Source organism: Protopterus annectens, chromosome 4.part0, assembly GCF_019279795.1.
Source record: "Protopterus annectens isolate FY-2018-M chromosome 4.part0, PAN1.0, whole genome shotgun sequence".
NCBI classification, from domain to species: Eukaryota; Metazoa; Chordata; order Ceratodontiformes; family Protopteridae; genus Protopterus; species Protopterus annectens.
This window is the reverse complement of record NC_056733.1, coordinates 1,118,639,771-1,118,663,955: the sequence shown is the minus strand read 5'-3', so window position 1 is coordinate 1,118,663,955 and position 24,185 is coordinate 1,118,639,771. Positions and strand designations below refer to the sequence as shown.

Genomic DNA, 24,185 nt, shown 5'->3' with positions numbered 1-24,185 from the left:
ATAAGTCAAACAGTACCAGAAATATAAGGTCTAGGGACCTGAATTTTGTCTGTGACTTAAAAAGAACATATTGGAGAAACAGATCCCAGAGACTGCCCCTCCTATGGAGCAGGCTTCCCATCCATGTGAAACTGAGTTCATCTACTACCCATTTTAAGTGCAACCTAAACCAATGGATGGGGAATATGAAATTTACACCAGGCCTAGCACCCATGTCCCTTATGGACAGAGATAGCTTATAAAGTCTGCCCTCCGTGTCCTATTTGGATACAGAACATCATTATTCTTTCCAGAAAACTTGACTAGACTTAGAAAGCCCCCCTGAATCTATAGTATTGTTGACGTTTTGCTTTTTGTGATGCCTGGACGTTAGTAAGCATCACAAAGTAGTGAGGAAGAAGAGGTAAGTAGTGACAAGTGTGGTTTTATTTGTAATGGTGAAAAAGTTTTGGGCTCAATAAATCATCCCTAGCTTTGGTGATTTTTTTTCAATGTCATTTTGTATAAGCAGGTCAAATTTAAGATCATCGTCATCCACTACCATCCCTAATAATTTGCAATGAGAAGTGACTGGTTATATTATGAGAGAGAATTTCAAATTTTCTTTCTTTTTTTTTACGAGAGCAATTTAGGGAAAAAAATTGTTTTTTGGCAGTTGAACATGAGTTGTAAGCTACAACGCCATGTTACAATGGCTGGTAAAGCCTCTGATATTTTTGAGATGTGGAGTCACCTGCATATTTGTATTAGGGAGGCCTGCTGCACGGTTGAGTTGGTGAGCTGGTGAGCATATTAAAGAGAAGGGGACCAAGGAACAGCCATGTTGTACACCAGTGGTGACTGGGCAGTATGGTGATAGGGTGGAGTGCCATTTTATTGACTGACACCAACTGTACAAGTAGCTTTTGAACCATAGAAGGGTGGGCTGAGACAGACCTACTGAGGACATTTGGAGCACAAGTTTGCTGTGACAAACTGTGTCAAAAGCTTTAGACAAGTCTAGAAAAAAATCTTCAGCAGTGTTGCACTCCTTTGCTATCAACCAGATTCTCATAATCTCAAGCAAAGCAGGAAGTGTTTTCTCCCTTATTATAAGGTTTTACAAAATTTCAAAACTAGTAATTTGATGGCCACTCACCTATCTATTAAAGTGCTTTGTTCTGCAGTTGAATCACTGATATCTTCCATGTTGCTCCTATATTTTCCGAACTTTTTCTTATAAGTTTCACAACCTATTTCATTCACACAACTTTTATCTTTTAAATAGTGAACACAATCAATACCATTCATTTTAGTGATAGCATGCATTTCCTTACCTGTAAACAGAAGAGTTAAAACCCTCATCCACTTGCCTCTGGTCTGCTTGGTGCTAATTGCACATACATTCATAATGCCAACTAAAACTATCAAAATCATCTTCTTCTTCATAAGAAGGAAAACATTTAGTATTAATCTTGGTATCTAAGCCTTGGTTTTCAACCTTGCTATTTACATGCATTTGTCAAAAGGTGATCAGTTCTTTTTTGTGCAGATATTTCTCCCTCTCTTGAGCCATGGCCAGCTTATGCTAATGTTTTCTCTCCTCTGTTCTCATTCCCTGTGTATCTCCAATAGTTTCCTTCTCCCAGATGCTTTGAGATATCTCATTTTCAGTGTCAATTTCAGTTTCTACAATTCAAGCTGCAGTCTGACATCTGTGGATATACTGAATTGTCCTTATGAGTATGCGGTGTACCTACAGCCCCTTCCAGGCTATCTTCAGATTCAATGGACTGAACTTCAACTGCACACGAGGTGGCTCTTAACTCGTACTCTGTCAAACCAGCATGTGGGAGTCCCTTTGATTTACTCTCTGTAAAGTGTTTTGGCACAGTACTGTACTGCATTGTGGCATATGACAAGTTAAGTGTCAAGATGCATTTTGCACAAGTGGATCCATATTTATTTGGGCCATTTTTTAATAAAAAGCTTCTTAAACCTTTTATTAAAGCCATGGCCCAAATGAATTTAGCATTTCCCTGCATGATGTCACGTAAAGCTGTTGTCCATAGACTACAATGGATGCCTCTCTGAGCATGCACAACTTGTGTCCATTAACATCACTCATGTTTTCCCCCCAGTTGATGTCACTGAGGTTAAAGATCCCCATGTGGGGAAAACAAATTTCAATACTTTTTCTTCCAAACTCTGAAAACATTTGCTAATACAATGAAGTTGCAGATTGGCATTTTATGCACTACATATGGTGATGGAACAGCTAAGTCAAGAAAGTGTTACAAAACACTTTAAACAGCTGTGCCACTGATATTTTGACCTATTCTTCAGAAGTCTTCTTCACTGTTTCCTAATTTGCCCTATCTAAAAAAATAATTTGTCATGCAACAAATACATTTTTACATTTACCTTATGGCTTCAAGGGTACACTCACTTTTTGGTGATAAAATTATTTTGCAGGCTATAAAACTCAAATTTACAAAATCCACACTGCTGCTAACAATGTCAGGGATGGCTGTACAACCCATACTACTGACAGTAAAACATACACACATAAATAAACACATACACACACATATGATGTGTTGAGCCTTAACAGTATACAGAAACTTAACACTGTGTCTTCAGCTATGATCTACACCAACCACACCAAAAAAAAAGATTCATACTAAACTTCTGTCTTCACAATAATTTAGCCACCTCCCACTCATTCCAGACCCTCTTAGTGAAATCTTAACACAGACACTTGCATATTGGCTAAAACTACTTTGTATTTGTGCATGCACAACACTTTTCAGGAAGGACTAAAATTTCTTTTCAGTGATACTATTCATTCCTGCTTTTACAATAATGCACTGTCACCAGCCAGGCCAATCTTGCACATCACGGTCACAATTACTGCACATTCTTTCAATGAATCAACTGTGTCAATAACTTATGGAAGCTACAGCTATGCAGAATGTCTTTACAAAAGGCAAATGCCAACAGCTACTATTCCCCAGTTTTGTTGCAATTCCTCTTATATACATCAATATGCAGTTATTTACAAGCGTTTTGAGAACAATTAATGCAATCATTTACTTAAAGAATTTAGACCACACGACCTAAACATTTAAAGTGCAGACAATAATAACATTGTACAAAGTAATTAAAAATAAAAAAATTAACAGACACTATGCAAAAAACACTAGGCAGCTGACTCCATTACTACCACTAACTGACAACAAGCACTACTTATATTTAACTCTTATTACAGTTTAACAATTGCAAAGACAAAAAAGACAAGAATTTATAGGCATAAGCTCACTCTAGGTAGAAGACTCTCTTCTCATCTGCACCCCAAGTAAAGATTTTTGGTGCTCCCAGGCTTGGTAAATGTCCGCCACACACACCAAAAGGAAAGAAACGGCTGACTGGAAACAACAGCTGAGCTAATATTCAAAGGAAGAGTCACTTTAATTGAAAAATACCAGTGGGGATATCATGTTAATACTAAAAGTATTAAATTAGCAAGGTTCTTTTAGATAAACTCACCATTTCTGCATTAGGTCCAAAGCTCTATTAACATATGAGTGAGTGTGTGTGTGTGTGTGTGTGTGTGTGTGTGTGTGTGTGTGTGAGAGAGAGAGAGAGAGAAAGCGGAGACGGGAACAGTTTTACTTTCATAGCCCTATTGTATTTCTAGAAAAAATGTGTTTTTTATTCTATACAATCTGTTGAGAGTCATATCTTTGAGCATATTTACTGGAAAAACACTTTCAGGTTTTATACAGATTTTCACACGGATTTAGCAGACCGAAGAAAGGTGTCAAAAAGTACACTGTGGAAAGAATAAACCCAGCAGAAAGTCAAAATAACTTCATTATGGCTTTCCCTGTAATGCTATTTTGTAACAAAACAAATGATATAACAGAACTAAGCACACGCAGTACTGCTAGGGCATCAGTGCTACAGAAATGAAGATGATTAAGTACAAAATTTTACTACTTAAAAGTAAGACTTATCATTTTCCTGACTGCATCTTTGTGCTTACGACACTACTTTATTGTAAAAGGAAGCTCTTTTTTACTCTCTTTCAGCTACACTTTTATATATGCCATAAATACCAGAAAAAAATAAGACTGAACACCTGCCATCCCATTCTCTTGATGTATGACTTTTGGTGGCTACAAGGAAAGCAGCTATGCTTTACATGAATTGTCAGAAGCCCCAGAGTTTTTTCCCCTAAAAAAATGTGAAAGGGTAGGGGACTATAATTTGTTAAACAACTGTAAAGCAGCTATTTTTTGCCAAACTGTTAATTAACAGTTTGGCAAAGAATTGCTTGTAATTGTTTAGCAATCAATTAAGTAAGGCTTGCTTCACCAATGACATCACTTTTTTTCTGACAGGCATTCTAATTGAAACAGGATATTGATAAGAATCTGGTTTCCATTTTTCTGGTATTCAAGGCACGTTTAGATGTTGAAGTTTAGCTGGAGACTGCTATTTTGCAATAAATTAGTGATCATAAGCATAAAGCTGTTCTTGGGAAAACTGGAAGTCTTACTTTTAGTGGCAGTAAGACTTCTTTGCACTTTTTTTAAAGAACATCTTATTATTTTTGCAATAATAAAATGTTTTTGCACTTGATCTTTAAGGTATGGTAGTCCACAAAGACAATGACGTGTCTGACAAGGCAGAGGCAGCAGAAAAGAACCACGAGAAAGTAAGATTCTGTGAATTACCAATGGTGAAGCAGGACTTTTCTAATGAAGTATGCAAATAACAGAGAAACCTAGGTTAGGAAATCTGATAAATATGTAACTGTGATACATGTTAAAACTAAATTATGCTGAAGAACATTTAGCACAGGAGACTGATTATACATTTTAAAATATGGTTAGAATTATTTAATTTATTGGATCTGATGTAAATGTGTAAGGAAATATAACTAACCAGTTGTGCTTGGAACTGATAAAAAAAAGCATTGTCAGGAAAAAAAAACAAGCATTCACTGAGGACAACAATAAAAATTCCCTGCAGATGACTGGCAGGTACCATTTCAATGTCATCCTATGAAGTTGTGCATCTTTAAAAGAAATTAAAAACTTGCACTGTCATCTGCAGAGAATATGTCACCATTTCCTGAACATCACATGCTCTTGATTCTTGCAAAGAATGAATGATCACACCATCTTTTTATTTGCATATCACAAACTGATTAGTTTGCTACAGCACTGTTATCCAGCACCTAAACCAACCAGTCTCTATGGGCATGCCAATGCCATAAACTACAAAGGAAAGACTTAATGCACCCCAAAATGGTTTGTCTTACCAATGAAACAGAAAAAGGAGATGTACAGTGATACAACATGATATGCAATTTGCTATTCCAATAAAGGAAACAGAAAATGTAATAGTCAAGGCCAAATGAATACATGTAACCTAAGCACTTCACATGGTATTTATTTATTTGCTTGGTTTTGTTTTGTTTTACTTTATTATATTTTACATTTGTTAACCAGGTAGGTATACAGGTCCTAGTACCACTTTCAGGCATAACTAGGCCTCATTGGATCCAGCATCAAATATACATCTAACATAAAACTAAGTGTAAAATAAAAAGAATACAAAGAAAGCAAAAAAGTATATGTAAAACCTACTAGTTAAAATGAAACAATGCTTACATACACAAGATGGCCCACCTCTATACTAGATTACATTAATTACAAAATAGACAAAATTTTTGTAGTAAGTCACTAAACTTTTTATCTGTAAACTTAATAAACATAAAAAAGTAAAACATCAGAAAGTACATTAATCAGGCTTATTGTCAAAAAGTAGGCATGCTATTAAGTACAAGAAATAGTAATCTGGACAATATTTAAAGTATGTAAATTAATTTTCATCTTTATACTTAAAGGAAATATAAACAATTAAATTCCTCAACAAAAATGGACAACAGTTAGTGGTCTGGATGTTGAACTGTACCAAGAGAGAGGCTAGAATTGTTGACTATAAGCAATGTGGAGAAAAGAATGTGTGGAATAGTATCTCCATTTTGTGTACAATAGAAATAGGTGCCATTATGTTCAACCTCTGCAAATTTCCAAGGTCACATTTAGCATTCCACTACTCTTTCAGAGCAATGAAACTAAACAATAACATTAAACCAAAATAGAGATCTTTAAGCAACATAGTCTCACTACTAGGAACACCTGGGCAGAAAGTTACTGAGAAGTATTCATACTTGTACAGAACACATTTTAGTTCTTCATTTATCCATTTGGGACAGAATGGATTAGAGAGGATGTAATGGTTTTGATGTTCTTTGGTGCAATCACAGCATCAATGGACTTCAACAGATCCTAAAATATTACTATGTTATGCCATTTTATGTGACTGTAGCAGATAACCTTCCTCATTAATGCAGACAGCAAAAAATAATGTCTGCAGAGCCAGACATATCAAGTTTATTTACTTAATATTTTTTATCACATGAATGTTAATGTGTCTTCCAGCTGTATATTTTAAATATATGTTTTACAATTACTACTTAAAGCGTCTTTCAGTGAAACATTTGTGCAAACCAGTAAAACTGAAGTTTTACAGTAGTTACGGTCTGCTGATAACATGGCAACGCCACATAACACAAAACACATCTTATCTGTTTACTTAGCAGTTAGCCTTTCTTAACTTTGCCAAGTGACCTATCAGGTTTTAAAGTTCAGATTACGTACACTGTGAAGCACTGGTTAACCCTGAAACAGCCAAATACTGCTTTTTGGTGTATCATTAAATTACTACACAACTACATTAAACTTGTTTGAACGTGACCAACTTACCTAAAGCATTCAGGCCTTCTGATATGGAAGTAAGGATATAAAGGACTATATGGGCTTCCTGATTGGCGATGAAAGCCATGTGATCCTGGGCAAGACACTCTAACAGTGGGTAGTATGAATGGCTTAATTTTCGATATTGCTGGAAGTAATCAAATATAGCAACTAAGTCAGAATGGAAGTCCAATGCATTCTTTCACTAATACATAAATGCGAATATTTTTCAGTAAATTTTATAAAAAGGCAGTGGTTTACAGAGATACAAGGAGTGCTCATTTCTCACAGAAGCTTTCTCCCATTATATAGAATTTGCAGGAAAAATACAAATGCTGACATTACCCATGATAAATCAGGTCATGCATGTGACTCAGTTTCAAGAAACAGTAAAAGTAAACAACAGAGAATTTAACTGTGGTATAAAATGCATGCAAAAAATGACTAATCAGGTCATGGGTAACAATATACACAGTTGAGTGAAGTAAAACAGCAGTTATATTCGTGTAAGGTTGGCATACTGGTTAAGGTGTTTACCTTACAAACACAAGGTGCAGGGTTTGATTCTCATGTGGAGTAGAAATGGCTTAAAATGGCCAGCAAAGGCAGTTAGCTTAGTACTAATCTATGAACCTATACACCTATATTATGTACTTATAATGCTGGATCCTTTCATTCTCGACTGTCCAATATGACTTGTGGCTACTCGAGCAGCTTGTGGATCTGACCCGGCCAGCTACTGTACCAGCCTTGAGTCCCTTTAAATTCTTCCCCTCCCATAATGCACCTGATTGTGAAGCTTCCTCAGATCAAGTTTGCTGACGTAGGGTACAGAGAACCCTTATATGTGCCCCTATGGGAAACAGGCCCTCCAGCACCTTCAAAACTAGACATAGGAAGGAAAATGTGGGAGGAGTTGATGTTGTAATGGAAGGATGAGGATGAAAGTACCCAGCAAAACATTAAGCACATAACTAACATATTTTATTCATCAAGTCCATTCAGTCCAGCCTGTAAGCCAAAATCCCCAACTATTTATCTCTTGGATGGTATCACGACAGCAGCACTTTGGGAATCGTAGCCCCAAAGGATGCTCTAGACATAGAAATTATGTCCAGTTTATAATGCTTAACAAAGGTGTGTAAGGAAGTACATGTAGCAACTGTACAAATCTCATCCAAAGAGGAGTTCTTGTAGAAGGCTGGTGGATGTGGCCACAGATCTTGTAGAATGTGCTTTTGATCTAAGTGATAAAGGATGTTTGCTGGAAACGTAGACAAAGGCAATGCAATGTGAAATTCATATATACAAAGTAATCTTGCAGATTTTCAAATCCAATCCATTAGGGACAAATTACATGAACAGCTGGGGGTCCATTCTAATGGCCTTAGTTTGATGAAAACAGAAACAGAACTGTCTGTGCATATCCAAGGTGTGAAGTAAATATTCTCTCTTTTTGAAGTACATGAAAAAGAACAAAGGCAGATGTATGGGCTGGTTTAGGTTAGGCCACTTTGGGAAGAAAGGAAGACCTGGTGTGTAAAAAGAGCCTGCCTTTGTGAAAAAACAAAATAAGGTGGAAAAGATGATAGTGCCTGTAACTCAGACATTCTGCTGACTTATGTTATCACCACAAGGAATAAAGTTTTCTAAGATAAGAATTTTAAAGAAGTGTTAGAAGCTGTCTTAAAGAGAGACTTGGTTAAAGCCTCAATGCAAAATGGTCCCAATGGAGGGACTGATTTCCTTTCTGGTGAACGAAGCAGGAACATACCTCTACAGAAAAGCCTTGCCAGACCTATGACAGGCTAATGATCGAGAATCAAAGCCTTAGTGAAAATAAGAAATTGTGGCTAACTGTACTTTAATAGTTAAACAACTGGAACCCAAAGACAAGAGCTGCGAAAGAAAGAGAAGCACCTGAGGAATGGATGCACTGAAGGGATATTTCCCCTGAGCAGATGCCCAAGCAGCAAAACGTGACCATTTGCTCTTGCAACCCCTATAAGGGGAAACCTTCTGGGTATTGGGAAGAATATGAAGCACCTCTTCAGACAATGAACTGGAGAAATCATGTGGTTAGTTTGAGGTGATGGAACTTTTACTGTAACTCTAGGGGGGGAGGCTATGAAAAGTACAGTTTTGTACCTACCATAAATGTAGATGTCCGATAGATATGCAACTGCAGTCATAACATATGGGTTGTCCTGCCTCAGGCAGACCTCGGTCGGCCGAATTCCAAAGTCTGGGTCTGGCGTCGGCTGGTATCGCCTCCTCTCCGACGTCAGAATGGCTGGAGTATAAAGGCATCGGCCGACGCCATCTTCTTCAGTGTTTCTTGCCCCAGATGTCAGGTGCCCTCTTAGAAGGCTAAATTTGGTAAATGGATAAAAAAAAAATAAATAAACCCAAACATGCACAACAGTAATAAACAGATACACCATAGGAGATACCCCCAGCTGAAGGGAAAAAGGGGGGTAGGGACCCAAAAAGAAGGATACAGAGGGGTAGGAGGGTGGGAAAACCCGACTGCAGTTGCATATCTATCGGACATCTACATTTATGGTAGGTACAAAACTGTACTATGTCCTTCAAGAATGCAACTGCAGTCATAACATATGGGTTGAATACCATAGCCAAGCTGGGGGTGGATGGAACTATGATAAGGATGGTGTAGCTAAAATCCCCTGCAGGACTGCCGAAGCAAAGCCTGCTCGGGATCTGGAGTATAAGGGCAGGTGGTAGTGCTTGGTAAATGTATGCACGGAGCTCCATGTAGCAGCCTCTAAAATGTCCTTTGTTGCCACTCCTCTTAGGAAAGCTGTGGAAGTGGCTATAGCTCTGGTGGAGTGTGGCCTAATATTGTCTGGCACACCTTTTCCATGGAAAGAGTAACAGAATCTGATGCAGTGTCCAATCCATTTTGAAATTGTTTGTTTGGAGATTGCCTTTCCTTGTACTCCAGCAGCATAGGCTACAAACAGCTGGTCAGACTTTCTGGTGGCCTTAGTTCTGTCCAAGTAGTAGCGTAGTTGTCTGTGTATGTTCAAAGTATGCAGTAGTTTTTCCCCCCTATTTTGAGGATTGGGGAAGAATGTAGGTAGATGAATAGCCTGATTTAGAGACACCCTGGAAATAACTTTTGGCATGAATGTAGGATTGGTTCTTAGAGAGACTCTGTCTTGATGAAAAATGAGGAAGGGGGGCACTGCCATGAGTGCCTGTATCTCCGAAACTCTCCTTGCAGAAGTGACTGCCAATAAGAAGGCCGTCTTCCATGAAAGAAATTGCATTTCTGAGGTTGCTGCTGGCTCAAACGGAGGAAGAGTTAGTTTTTCCAACACATAGTTGAGGTCCCATGCAGGTACTGGCTGTTTTCTGGGAGGTTTGATATTCTTTATCCCTCTTAGAAACTGTCTTAGCAGAGGATGCGAAAACACTGGAGGGTCACAGTTGTATTTTGCTGATATTGCTGAGGCATGAATCTTTATTGAGGAGTATGAGAGTCCAGTATGAAATAGTTCTGCCAAGTATTCTAATATCTGAGGTATACTCAGTAATGCTGTGTCCTGACCCCTTTTGGCATTCCAGATGCTGAATCTCTTCCACTTAGCTGAATAGGTTTTTCTGATGGAAGGTCTGCGTGCTTCCAGCAAGATCTCTTGAACAGATTTGGAAAGAGAGTTAGGTGTTGAAGTCATGGTAGCCTCCAGGCTGTCAGATGCAATGTTTTCAGGTCTTGATGTACAGTCCTGTAATTGTGTTGCGTTAGAAGCAGGGGCCATAGGGTCAGAGGCCATGGTTTGATCCGAGTTATGGTCAATAGCAATGGGTACCAGTGTTGTCTTGGCCAGTCTGGAGCTATCAAGATGCCTGTTGGTTGTTCTGCTTTGATTTTCAGTATCACCTTGGTCAGCAGAGGCAGGGGAGGGAATGCATAAATTTTTAGAGAATTCCAGCTGAAGGAGAGAGCATCCGTTTTCCAAGCTAGAGGGTGGTGAGTCCTTGTGCAGAACTTTTCCAGTTGATGATTTAAGTGGGAAGCAAAAAGATCCACGTCCGGTATTCCCCATGTCCTTGTCAGTTGAGAGAAAATGTGAGGGTGCAGCATCCATTCGTGTGGATCCATGAAATTTCTGCTCATGTATCTTCAGGCTCAGGGATTTTTCCCAGAGAAGCATTGTTAGTCTGCAGAGGGGATAAGAATGAGTGCCTCCCTGCTTGTTTATGTACCACATGACAGTGGTGTTGTCTGTCCTTATTAGCAAATGTCCTTCTTGTAGTGATTTTTCGAAAGTCTCGATGGCATGTATCACTGCCAACATCTCCTTTTGATTTATGTGCAGATGTCTTTCCTTTGGCGTCCATAGACCTTGAATGCATCTGCCCTCCATGTGCGCCCCCCATCCATGGTCTGAGGCGTCTATTGTGATCATTAGGCCTGCTTGAGGTCTGTTGAAAGACATGCCTTTGTTTAGTTGACTGGCTTGAGCCCACCATAGAAATTCCTTCTGCAGGCATGGAATAAGTGGGATTATGTCCTCTAGGCTGTTGCTGTGTTGAGACCATAAGTTTTTTAAATACCATTGCAGCTTTCTCATATGAAGTCTTGCCAAAGGTATCAGAAGGATGCAAGATGCCATGAAACCTAGGGCCTGCAGGATTTTCCTTGCAGTCAGCTGGGAAAGCTTTGCTAGGCCTTTGAAGTACTCTGGTAAATGCTGTTGTTTTTCCTCTGTGTGGTAGGCCATTTGGGTTTCCGTGTCCAGTTTGGCTCCTAGGAATGTAATCTGTTGGGATGGTAGTAATTTTGACTTCTGAATGTTGACTGTGTATCCCAAGGCCTGCAGTAGATGCATGACATAGTCCAAATTCCCTTCTAAGGTTTGTTTGTTGTCTGCTTGTATGAGGCAGTCGTCCAAGTAGGGGTATATTTGAATCCCCTGCTGTCTGCAGTGTGCCACTACTGATGCCAGGCATTTCGTGAACTCTCTGGGCGCAGTAGACAAGCCAAATGGCAATGCTGAGAATTGACAATGCTCTGTCCCTGCAATAAATCTGAGGTATCTTCTGCAGCTTTGTCTGATTGGGACATGCAGGTATGCCTCCTTGAGGTCCAGAGTGACCAGCCAAGACCCCTTGCCCAGCATGGGAAGAAGTTGCTGCAACGTCAGCATTTTGAACTTTGGCACAATGAGGAAAGTGTTTAGATTTGACAAGTCCAGTATGGGTCTCCATTTGTTTTCTTTTCTTGGAACAAGGAACAGTCTTGAATAAAATCCCTGGCCTTGCTCCTGAGGAGGAACCCTTTCTATTGCTTTTATACTTAATTACTTGGAAACTTGAGTGAGTGCCTCTGCCCTTTGATGATGTGGCAGGTTTGGCATGCCTTGTCTTATTGGTAGTGTGTGGAAGTGGAATCTGTAACCTTTGTCTATCAAATCCAGAATCCAATTGTCTTTGGTTAAGATATGCCAGTTTTGTGAGAATAAGGCTAATTTTCCGCCCAAAGGAGCTTCTCTTTGAACCTTTGTAGGGGGTACGAAAGTGAAGTCATTGTGATTGTCCTTGTGGTGCAGCTGAACTGTCTGCGCCACTTCTTTGATTTGGACGTTGCCAGTGGCGGCCCCTGTAAGATCCTCGGTATTGCCCTCTACCCCTGGTACGTCTGCTTTTTCCCCTTTGAAACTTGTCAGAGCCGGGGAAGGACCAATTCTTTGAGGGCCAGTTTCTGCTGAATCTGGGTGGCTGAACCTGAAGGAAATCCTTGGCTGTCTGTACTGACTTTGCTTTTTCCTCTATGGATTTCAATACATCTTGTGCAGTAGCACCAAAAAGCTTTTGTTTTTCCAAAGGTGCATCCAGTAACTTTACTTTAACATGGTCAGGCAAAGACTGATCCTTCAACCAAGCATGTTAACGTATCACAGCCCCAGTCATAGCTGCCCTACATGAAGCTTCCAGTGCATCATAACCACACTGCAGAAAATGGTTATTAACCTGCTGAGTGTTATGTATATGATCCTGTAGTGCCTTTTTATCAATAGGCTCAGGAGAGGCTAACTTTCTGTAAATCATCCAGGAGAAAATCTTGGTACTGAAACATGTGAAAAAGGCAGTTAAGAGACCTCAGGGCTAGGGTAGTAGAGGTATATACTTTTTTACCCCATCTCTCCAGGGACCTTGCTTCTCTGTCAGCTGGCAGTGGGTTTTTGGCAGAGGAGGAAGCCACTCCCTTGGGGCCCTGTGAAATAGTTTCTAGATCCACAGAGTGGGCCTTAAAAAGGTGCTTGTGAGTGTCAGGGACCCTATAATATCTGTCCGGCTTGACAGGAGCAGGAGGAAGAAAATCAGGGTTGGCACTGGAGTCAGAGAAAACATCATCCAAAACATCCATAACTGGAGGGATAGCCAAAGGTCTGTGCTGGGGAAGCTTGAGGAAAGTACGAAGCCTTCTCCTGGAGTCAGAGAAATCCTGACCCTGCCATTGAAAATGTTCCCTCATGGAATGCAGAACTTCCCCAAATGAGAAATCCTCTGGAGGGGAGGCAGAGGGAATTGATTCCTCAGCATCAGAGACCTCGTAGGCCTGGAAGGGTTCATCTTGAGTATCAGAATGCTCAGAATCCCCAGAGGCTTCATCCGAGGAGAGGTCGTCCGCCTGCTCAGTTCTAGGCCTTTTCTCTGCAGGTGGCTGAGAACCCCTGTCCGGATGAGGCTGAGACCCCCTGATAAGGGAAATAAGACCTGCAGCCAGAGACATGATCTGCTTAACAGAAGAAGAAGGGGCCTGGGCAGGTTTAGGATGGGCCTTGGTCTGACTGGCGGCCTTAGCACGTGCAAAGGCCTTGATGGACATGGATACAGGAGGCCTAGCAGCCCCACGTGCAGGCGTTACTTTGTCCACAGGAATGGTGTCGGGTAGATCCAGAACTTCGGTTTCCGAGGAAAATCAACAACCGGCACCGGAGAGATCTCTGAGACCGAAGGTCGTGTTAACGCTGAGTCGTCGGCCTGGAGCGGTAGATTTACCACTTCCGAAGGAACCGGAGCGCTAGCAGAGGGTTTAGGTGAAACATCGGTAGTGGACGCGGGCCGAGGGTGCCGGTCCCGGTCCTTGCGTTTTTTAGCAGATTGGGTTGTCGGTTGATCCGACGGCATGATATACGCAAAAGACTCACTGAAGAAGTCCTCGGCAAATTCTGCCCGGCGCCTGAGAGTGCGCTTATTAAAGCAGGCACAGGCAGCACAGGCCGAGACGTCGTGGTCTGGGCCCAGGCAGGGAAGGCAGAGAGAATGGAAGTCCTTATGAGGTATTTGTTTACCACAAGACAAACAATTATTAACTTTCTCAATTTGTTCTGACATCGGCTGAGGCAAGAATAAATGTTCTCCAATGGGGTACTTAGCTTTTAGATGACTTCGGTACTGAAAAACACAGGAGCTGACCGACCGGCACTTGCGAACTGCTTCTGCTTCGGGCACCGCGCGGCAAGAAAGACTGAAGAAGATGGCGTCGGCCGATGCCTTTATACTCCAGCCGTTGTGACGTCGGAGAGGAGGCGACACCAGCCGATGCCGGACCCAGACTTTGGAATTCGGCCGACCGAGGGCTGCCTGAGGCAGGACAACCCATATGTTATGACTGCAGTTGCATTCTTGAAGGACATCTTCCTATAACACCGAAGGCCAAACTCATGCCCACCTGACCTCAGGACATCCCAATGAGGACTGGCACTGTCTCCTCAACAGAAGAGGTAGACAGACTTGACAAAGGAATCACTGAAACCTACAGAAAAGACTGACCCCCAGGAGTGGGTCGGAACCATAGCCTCAAAGGCCGATGATTCTGATACCAAAAACAGTACTATACAAGATAGGTCTAAAAATGGCACTAAAGTATTGACATCAAGATGTCAGTCCCAAGGGTCTGGGTGGTGAGTTGGCCCCGACGCCACCAGGTCAAGAATTGGACCGGAAAAGGAGTCGGTAAGGAGGGGGGTGAAGGATCTACCCATTCCACCCATATATCAATCTGTGTCTTGATGAAAGCCCTCATCATACGAGTCAGTTCCAAACCTGTGGCACTCCTTTAGAACCCAAAAGACCTGATGTATGACTGAGATGGTGGATGAGAAAGTGATCTTGTAATTTCTCTTGGAAGAGGTGCCTTGAAGTATGCGCCAGGGGGATTTATCCTCAATGACAATAAGCTGTAAGGGAGGTTGAACCGACATCAGGGTTGTTGCAGGAGCCAAAGGCGCAGTCAGCTCTGGTCTTGCCACTTTATATGATCTTGCACTGGGGGACTCCTCTGATCTTCACTTCTTCCGGGTCAGGATCATTATCTCTGTCCCTTGACCTTGTTTTCTCTTTTCTTGGGCCATCTCTATCCTTCTTATACTTTTATGCTTTTGGATCCAGAGGCAGCAATCCCTTTACAATCAACTTTGCTATCAGAGAAGGCATGCTGACCAAATGCCTTGCAGATGGAGTAATCGTTGGTCAGGTGTTCCACTCCGGAAGAAAACATGCACTGACTGTGTGAAGCTTGGGGGGGGAATTTTGTGCCCACACTGAAGGCACTTCTTGAAGCTTTTCTCCCTGTCCATGGTATCGTTTATAGCACAACAACACAGGTACAAAAGAAGGAAGGGAAACCACAACCAGAACATTGCACAAAAACAGCTTTTAGTAATTACAAATAGAATCTGAGAAAGTACAAGGAAAATGTTAACACTTGTGAATAGGATCATCAAATAAAGTCTAAGAAAAATCTGAGAAAAAAGAATAGCACTTACTGCTATCTATTAATACTTATTTTACTTTTTTTAAGAAGGAAGACACACCTACTACCTGAGCACCGAGGAAAATGGAAAATATAACAACCAAAGTAAAAAGGGGCTCAGAGTTACAGAATTATGTAGGGGACAGGGAAATCTGAGAAAAAGCCATCAAATATAGAAGAAAAATAGATAATACACAGTATAAAGAAGAGCTAGAGCACTTTGCTTTGGAATGGAATCATGACCACATCTTTACACTGGGGAGACAAACGAGATCTGAGAAAACATCACAATCAGTTGCATTATGGGAGGAAAAAAATGTAAACGGGATTGAGGCTGGAGTGCTAGTTTTTGCCATGTTGGATCCGACAAGCAGCTCGAGGACCACCAAGTCAAAACAGATGGACGGGATGAATAAGATCTGTTTCATACAGCTCTCTAACAGATTTGTGAGAAATGTAACAGTGTGTGCTACACACACATGAAATATAAAATGTGAAAGAAAAGGAAATATAGCAAATATCAAACTCAGTGCAATGCAGAGGTTTTTGCAAGAGATAAGCCTCCTGCATCTCAAGTGTGGGGAGGTCTGTGCCCCTCACACCCTGCTACTTGTATATACTAACTATAAGACTACTGTCCCTCAGAGTACGGTGGTATGTCAACCTTGGACCTGGAACATCTTTATATTACTCTCACGCGGTCACTTTGTATTAAGGACTGCATTTTTGCTCCTTTTAGAAAAACAACCCCTCTCATACTACAGTAAAATAAAAGCTTGCCTTTTTTGGGAGTGGCACATAACAGAAACTAACACACACTACAGTATTCAACGGCTAACAAAAACAGCATTTAATAGGAATTCTCCAGTGTCAAATTGCTCAAAAACTAGATATCTAGCATTAATAGTTAAACTAATAACATCAAATTCTAGTAATATGTTTTCTAAGTGGTGCCTGTCAACCCTCAACCCCTTCTTATTCATCTTAAGCTCTTTAATTCTCCCAGTGCAATGGTAATAAGTTCATCATTTGCTTAAAAACCCTAAACTACCAGAAAAGACTGGAAGCACTGTCTCTTTATTCTGGATCTTATAGACTTCTGGGGGGATCTATAACTTCCCTTTTGTGCCATTAGGGATCCAGTGGTCCTGCACCTCTTGTTTCTCCCGAAATCAAGTAGTCCCACAAGTACCACAACCGGGGATCTAAATTTTTGTTAGCAAATAGATAAAACATGATGATGGGATAAATTCATTACACAGCACGTTCCCCCACCTCTGGAATAGGCTCCTGTGGCAAATTAAGCAGTGTGATACATTATCTTTCTTCAAACAAGAACTGGATAATTGAACGGGTATTCACAAATTCACCCCTAGCTAGCTTGACCTAGCCCTCCTTGAAAACAAGGTACAGTCTAAGGGTGGCTACTTGGCAAAACTTAAATCATTGGAAGACTTAGTTGTCTTGTATTTTCTATGACTCCTATGAATTGCTTTTACTTGGTCATGAGCTGTCTGCAGGTGCAAGCAATTAACCAAAAGACCTCTGAACACTCAACGTTGAGAGAAATGTTTGAGGTATAGTGTAATTAACATTTGAACAAAGATTAGCAAGCAGTGCAGTGAAAAGCAAATAGAATGTGAAACTGTGGGAAGTGAATAAATTATATAATTAGTTGCCTCCCCAACAACCTTAACACTTTAATGCATTTAATACAACAGCGCACACTTTAGCTTATTTATTTAAAGGAAACCAGTGCAGTTTTTTCATAGGGCTAAAAGTTAATGTTTCCTGAAAGCATGTAAGCTGTTTTTCACATCATAGGTAACCTTAATTCTTGAATAGGTAATGCCTGTGGGTGCACACGTCAACTTGAACTTAAACTTCAATGTTTGATAATGCAAAAATCTTTGTGTTTTGTTCTAATGTTTGATAATGTGTGCTGTAAGTTAAAAGATTTGGGCTCTGAAAATCTAATTATTTTTTGTTTGAGCAATTTCATTACAGCATAACACCTTGACAAATGTGACATAGGTTAAATGGAGATGAGAAGAAGTAAGTGCATAAGAGATAAGCCTGCCAAACATTAGTGCATGCACGTAAACTAAAAATTGGAAATACTCATTCAAAAGAAAGTGCAGTTGTGTAATTCTTACCATAACAGTATATGTTCTTTTTACTGTTGCAGTATTAACAAAGTACAGTTGTGTACACTTGCCATAAATGTAGATGTTCGAGTGTATTCACTGTTGCAGTCATTACATTTGGGTTATCCCTGCCAGGGTAGCCCTCGGCCGGCCCGAATATCAGAGGCTTAGTATTTCTGTGCCGGTTGCTATCGCTTCAAGACTGCCGTCAGGTCGTCAATAGTATAAAGTAAGGCAGCCGACGCCATTACATCAGTTTTTCTTGCCCTAACTGTCAGGAGCCCCCAAGTGGAAGCTAGGTTATGGTGGAAGAACCCCACCAGTAGAAAGTAAATACCAAAATGTCCCGAGAGAGAGAGAACAGGGGGATGGAGGGAGGGGAAACCAGGACTGCAACAGTGAATACACTCGAACATCTACATTTATGGTAAGTGTACACAACTGTACTATGTTCTTCACGTTTCACTGTTGCAGTCATTGAACTTGGGTTGATTCCCAAAGCTGTGGAAAAGGGTGGAGGCAGTCAAGGAGATTAGGGGCTGGCTAGGATGCCCTGCAAGACTGCAGTGGCAAAGCCTGCCCTGGATTTGGAGAAGATAGGCAGGTGGGAATGTTTGTCGAAAGTGTGAACAGATGTCCAGGTGGCAGCCTCCAGGATGTCCTTGGTGGGGACTCCTCTGAGGAAAGCTGCAGAGGTTTAGGCTGCTCTGGTGGAGTGAGTCCTGACCCCCTTAAGGGGTGGCTTTCCATGTTGCTTGTAACAGAAATGGATGCAGTATGCTATCCACTTAGAAACTGTTTGTTTGGAGATGGCTTTGCCCTCTGCCCCTGCAGCAAATCTAACCAGCAATTGATCAGACTTTCTGAATGATTTAGTCTTGTCTAGATAGAATCTGAGCTGCCTGTGCACATCTAGAGAGTGCAGGATCCTTTCCCCCTTGTTCTGTGGCTTATGGAAAAAGGTGGGCAAATGAATGGATTGGGTGAGAGCCACACTGGACACCACTTTGGGCATGAAGGATGGGTTAGCCTGAGGGAAACCCTGTCAGCATGGAAGATGATGAAGGGCTTCACAGCCATGAGTGCTTGTAGCTCGGAGACCCTTCTGGCTGAAGTGATGGCCAGAAGAAAAGCTGTCTTCCAGGATAGAAATTTTAACTCTGCCAAAGTTGCTGGTTCGAAGGGGGGCAGGGTGAGCTTTTCCAGCGCAAAGTTAAGGTCCCAACCTGGGGTAGGTGCTTTTCTGGGTGGCCTCAAGTTGCTAGCCCCTCTTAGGAATTGTTTGATCAGAGGGTTTGAGAAAAGGGGCTGCTCAGTCGGGAAATGAGCAGAGATAGCAGAGGCATGAAATTTTATAGAGGAAAAAGAGAGACCACTGTGTAGCAGGTCAGCTAGGTAATCCAGGATGAGAGGGAGGGAGGGCTGAGCCGTATCGCCTCCCTTAGCCTAAATCCATGTGCAGAACCTTTTCCATTTGTCAGCATAAGACTTTCTAGTACTAGGGCATATGGCCTCACATACAACATCTAGTACCTGTTTACTGAGGTTGGCAGATTGATCAGTGGTTAGGGAATAAGCCAAGCTGCCAAATTGAGGGTCTACAATTGGGGATGCATGAATTCTCCTTCCCTCTGGGTCAGAAGGGTTGGGGTCTGAGTGAGATGCCATGGTGGCAGTGGGGACAGGCTGCATGGCAGTGGGTACCAGTGCTGGTGAGGCCAGTATGGGCCAATAAGAATTGTCCTTGGTTTTTCCTCCGTTATTTTGAGCAGTACCCTGGCAATGAGAGGTAGTGTAGGAAAGGCATAGACCAATAGATTGACCCAGGGGAAGGACAGGGCATCCACTTTCCAAGCCATGTTGTGATGCTCCCTGGTGCAGAACTTGCTGAGCTGATGGTTGGTGTGGGGGGCAAAGAGGTCGACCTTCAGGGTACCCCATTTCTGAGTTATTAGGGTGAAGGTTCTTTTGTCTAGCTGCCAGTCGTGTGTATCCAGAAGATTTCTGCTTAAGTGATCTGCCATAGAGTTTAGAGAACCTGGCAGGAATTGTGCTAACAGGTGTAGTTTCATGGCAGAGGCTGTGTGCCAAAGGGTCATGGCCAGCCTGCATAGGGGGTAAGATGGAGTCCCTCCCTGCTTGATGATATACCACATCACAGTGGTGTTGTTTGTTTTGATCAGGAGAGCCCCTGGGGAGAGAAGGGGCCTGAAAGCTGTCAATGCATGCTGGACAGCTAACATCTCTTTTTGGTTGATGTGCAGATGGATTTGCTGTGGGCTCCACTGGCCCTGTATGCACCTGCCATCCAGGTGTGCACCCCCAGCATAGTCTGATACGTCTGTGGGGAGGGTCTGGTCGGTGGGGGGTGGTAAGAAAGGTAGTCCGTTGTTGTGTGAGCATGCTGCTGCCCAAAGTATTGTAAAATCTGAGGAATGTTGGGCACTGCTGTGCTTATCCCTTGAGACTGATTCCAGGCACAGACTCTTTTCCATTTGTCAGCATAAGATTTTCTAGTACTGGGCCTTCTCGCCTCCAAAATGACATCCATCACAGGTTTGCTGAGGGATGCTAAGGGTGAATTTAGGTGATTAGCCACGCTGCAAGATTCAAAGTTTGGAGCTGAGTGTGCAGAATTTGGTTGTTCTGCTGAGACAGTAAGGAAGGTGTCTGAGGCAGGTGCCACAGTGGAAGGTGTGACACATTGCGCAGGAGTGGGTACCAGTGTTTGCGAGGCCAGTCTAGAGCAATCAAAATCATTTTTGGTTTGTCCTGTTTGACTTTTAGTAGAACTTTGGAGAGCAGAGGCAGAGGGGGAAAGGCATAGACTGATAGGTTTTTCCAGCTGAAGGATAGAGCATCCACTTTACAGGCTTTTTTGTGATGAGTTTTTGTGCAAAATTTGTTGAGCTGATAGTTCTGGAGTGAGGCAAAAAGATCTATGTCTGGGCTCCCCATTTGCATATCAACATGTTGAAAATCCGTGGTTCCAGTCTCTATTCGTGTGGGTCCATGAGATTTCTGCTTAGTTCGTCTGCCAGAGTATTCAGCTTTCCTGGCAGGAATTGAGCTTGTAGTTGTACTTGATAGGTCAAGGCCGTGTTCCACAATGCCACGGTTAGTCTGCAAAGGGGGTAGGAGTGTGCACCCCCCTGCTTGTTTATGTACCATATCACCATGGTGTTGTCTGTCTTTATGATCAATTGTCCTGGATGAAGGTAGTCCTTGAAAGCTGCCAGTGCATTCTGTATGGCTAGCATTTCTTTTTGATTGATATGAAGGTGCATTTGATTTGGGCTCCATTTGCCCTGAATGCACTTCCCTGCCAGATGTGCCCCCCAAGCATAGTCTAATGCCTCTGTAGTTAGGGTTTGGGTGGCAGGGGGTGGTGTGAATGGCAGTCCCTTGTTTTGGTGGCAGGCCTCTGCCCACCATAGGAACTCTAGTTGCAGGCAAGGTATGATAGGATTCATTGTTTACAGGCTGTGACAATGTTGATTCCATAAACTTTTTAAATACCACTGAAGTTTCTTCATATGCAGTCTTGCATATGGAATATGAAGAATGCAGGAGGCCATGAACCCCAAGGCTTGCAGTATTTGTCTTGCAGATAGCAGGGTTTTTGTGGCCACCTGTTTGAAGTAAGTCACCAAATGAATTTGCTTTTCTGGCGTAAGGAAAACCATCTGGGCAGATGTATTCAAGCTTGCACCCAGGAAAGTAATTTTTTGAGGGTACCAGTTGTGATTTCTTTTCGTTTATAGTGTACCCTAGACAAGTTAGAACCCTTTTTACAAATGCCAGATGTTTTAGAAGAATGCCCCTGTTTTCTGCCTGAATTAGATAATCATCCAGGTATGGATATATTTAAATATTTCTTTGCCTGCAAAATGCAATCACTGGAGCCAAGCACTTTGTAAAGACCCTGGGCACAGTAGATAAGCCAAAGGGCATTGCAGAGAAAAAGAAGTTATGCACTCACCATAACGTTCCATCTGAGTAGGTAACTTCATTTGTCTGCAACTTGTGGGTATCGGATCCGACACGGATCCGAGACGGCAGCTTTCCAAGCTAATAGATCCGAGCTCCAAACTCCTCCCCCTACCCATAATGCCCTGCAATCTCCCTTTAACCCTCAGATCGAGTTTGCCAAAGGACAATAAGGAATTCCATAACCTGGGAGTGGTTCCAATCTGTTTCAATTATGTCAATGAAAAGAAGCCATATCCTGACTCTTAGGTAATGAACTAAGGGTGCGGGGGATGGAGGGCGGGTCGGTTGCAGACAAATGAATTTACCTACTCAGATGGAACGTTATGGTGAGTACATAACTTCTTTATCTGAAGTAGTTAACTTCATTTGCTCTGCAACCTGTGGGACAGAGTCCCCAGCTACCGACAACTTGGGAGGCCCTTATGGAAGGATATTCCGGAGCACTGCTGAGCCAAATGATGCACGTCATCTGGAGATCAAATCCAATTTGTAGTGTGTAATAAAGGTATGGGAGGAAGCCCAAGTAGCTGCTGAGCAAATGTCATCCAAAGAAACCTTTGACCAGAAGGCAGCAGAAGAGGCCATGGATCAGGTAGTATGGGCTTGTATTCTCAGGGGTTCAGGACGACCAGAGCTTTTGTAAGCTAGGAGAATGCACTGAGAGATCCATCTAGCTAAGGTTACTTTAGTAACTGGCTTGCCCAGACAAAATTTTGCAAAGGAAACAAAAAGTTGATCAGATTTTCGAAGATCTGCTGTTCTGTTTAAGTAAAAGCGTAACTGCCTGTGAACATCCAGACAATGAAGTCTGTATTCTCCTTTATTCTGAAAATTTGGAAGAAGACAGGCAGATTTGATGGTCTGGTTGATGTTGACTTCCGAAGCCACCTTGGGAAGAAAGGAGGGATTAGTCCTGAGGGAGACCCTGTCTTTATGAAAAATGATATAGGGAGGTTTACTGCAAAGAGCATGAAGCTCTGATATTCTTCTCGCAGAAGTAATGGCAATCAGAAAGGCCGTTTCCCATGATACATATTTCAAATTGACTGAAGCCGCAGGCTCAAAGGGGGGCCCAGTCAGAGCTTGAAGAACTAGGGTAAGATCCCATGGGGGGACTGGATCTTTAACGGGAGGTCTTAACAAAAAGTTCCTTTCAAGAAATCCTTGCATATTTTGGAGGACGCTAGTGGCCCTGAGCTGTTACCAACATGGTAGTGGGAGATAGCTGCCAACTGAACTTTAATAGTAGAGGCACTGGCTCCTTGATCAAAGGTATGTGAAAGAAAGTCTAGGACTGTTGGAATCGGAGCCGTAAAGGGATCTATGTTCCTGTGCTCCGTCCAGATCGAGAAACGTTTCCATTTACTGTTGTATGTCTTCCTGGTGGATGGTTTATGAGCGGCCACCAGGATGGCCTTGACCGAAGATGATATACCGGGAGTCCTAGCCATCAAGGGAAGTGGATCAACCAAGCTGAGAGATTCAGGTAGTCCAGACTGGGGGGGTCTTCAATCCTAAAGGATGAGAGATTAGATCCGGTTTGGGATCCAAAATCTAAGGAGGATGTACTTGATGAGACCGCAGGTAAGGGAACCAGGTTTGGCGAGGCCAGAATGGGGCTATGAGGATAATTCTGCTTCCCAACCGATGAGCTTTCTGCAAGAATTTTGTCATCAAGGGAAGAGGAGGATAAGCATACAGAAGACCGGATGGCCAAGCATGAACTAGAGCATCTCTGGGGCCTTCCCCTGGTGGGGGAATCAGAGAGAAGAACACGCTGCACTTTGTGTTTGAAGGCGAGGCGAATAGATCGCAGCAAGGTTGACCCCATTGGAGAAAGATTTGTTTCGCTACAGCAGGGTTCAGAGACCACTCGTAAGGTGAGAGGATCGTCCGACTCAAGCTGTCCACTAAGATGTTTGACCGACCCGGTATGTGCATTGCTATGAGAAAGCAGTTGGTGGATATCGCCCATTCCTATATTCTCATTGCCTCCCTGCAAAGTGGATAGGATCTGGTTCCCCCCTGTTTGTTTATGTACCAGACTACCACCATGTTGTCTGTTTGAAGTGCAATAGTTCCTGGAAGGAGAAGGGGATGAAGAGCTTGCAACGCTAGAAGCACCACCCTCATCTCCAGGATGTTGATATGCAGTGAGGTCTCTGTGAAAGTCCACATGCCTTGGAAGGATCTGCCCATGCAATGCCCCCCCCCCACTCGAGGAGAGAAGCGTCCGTGGTCACCGTGACTTGGGGAGGGGGTATAACAAAGGGGCGGCCTTCTCGAAGATCTCTGGAGTGGAGCCACCAAAGAAACGATTCCCTGCAAATCCTGGTGAGAGGAATAGGTGTGGTCAGGGGTTGACAGAGGATGGACCATTGCACTTGTAACGTCCACTGAAGGATCCTCATCTTGAGGCGAGCGAAGGGGGATAGATTGATGGCC

At 42.5% G+C, this 24,185-nt stretch overlaps 1 protein-coding gene across 1 annotated transcript in view; it reads right to left on the bottom strand.

Annotated features, from left to right (window-relative positions):
* The window catches only part of RANBP17 (RAN binding protein 17), a 4,607,784-nt gene that overhangs the window by 644,221 nt on the left and 3,939,378 nt on the right, over positions 1-24,185 (bottom strand). The window contains exon 24 of the mRNA XM_044069092.1: positions 6,822-6,960. Within this exon, the coding sequence (XP_043925027.1) occupies positions 6,822-6,960 (139 nt within the window). The remainder of the gene's footprint in view (positions 1-6,821; positions 6,961-24,185) is intronic.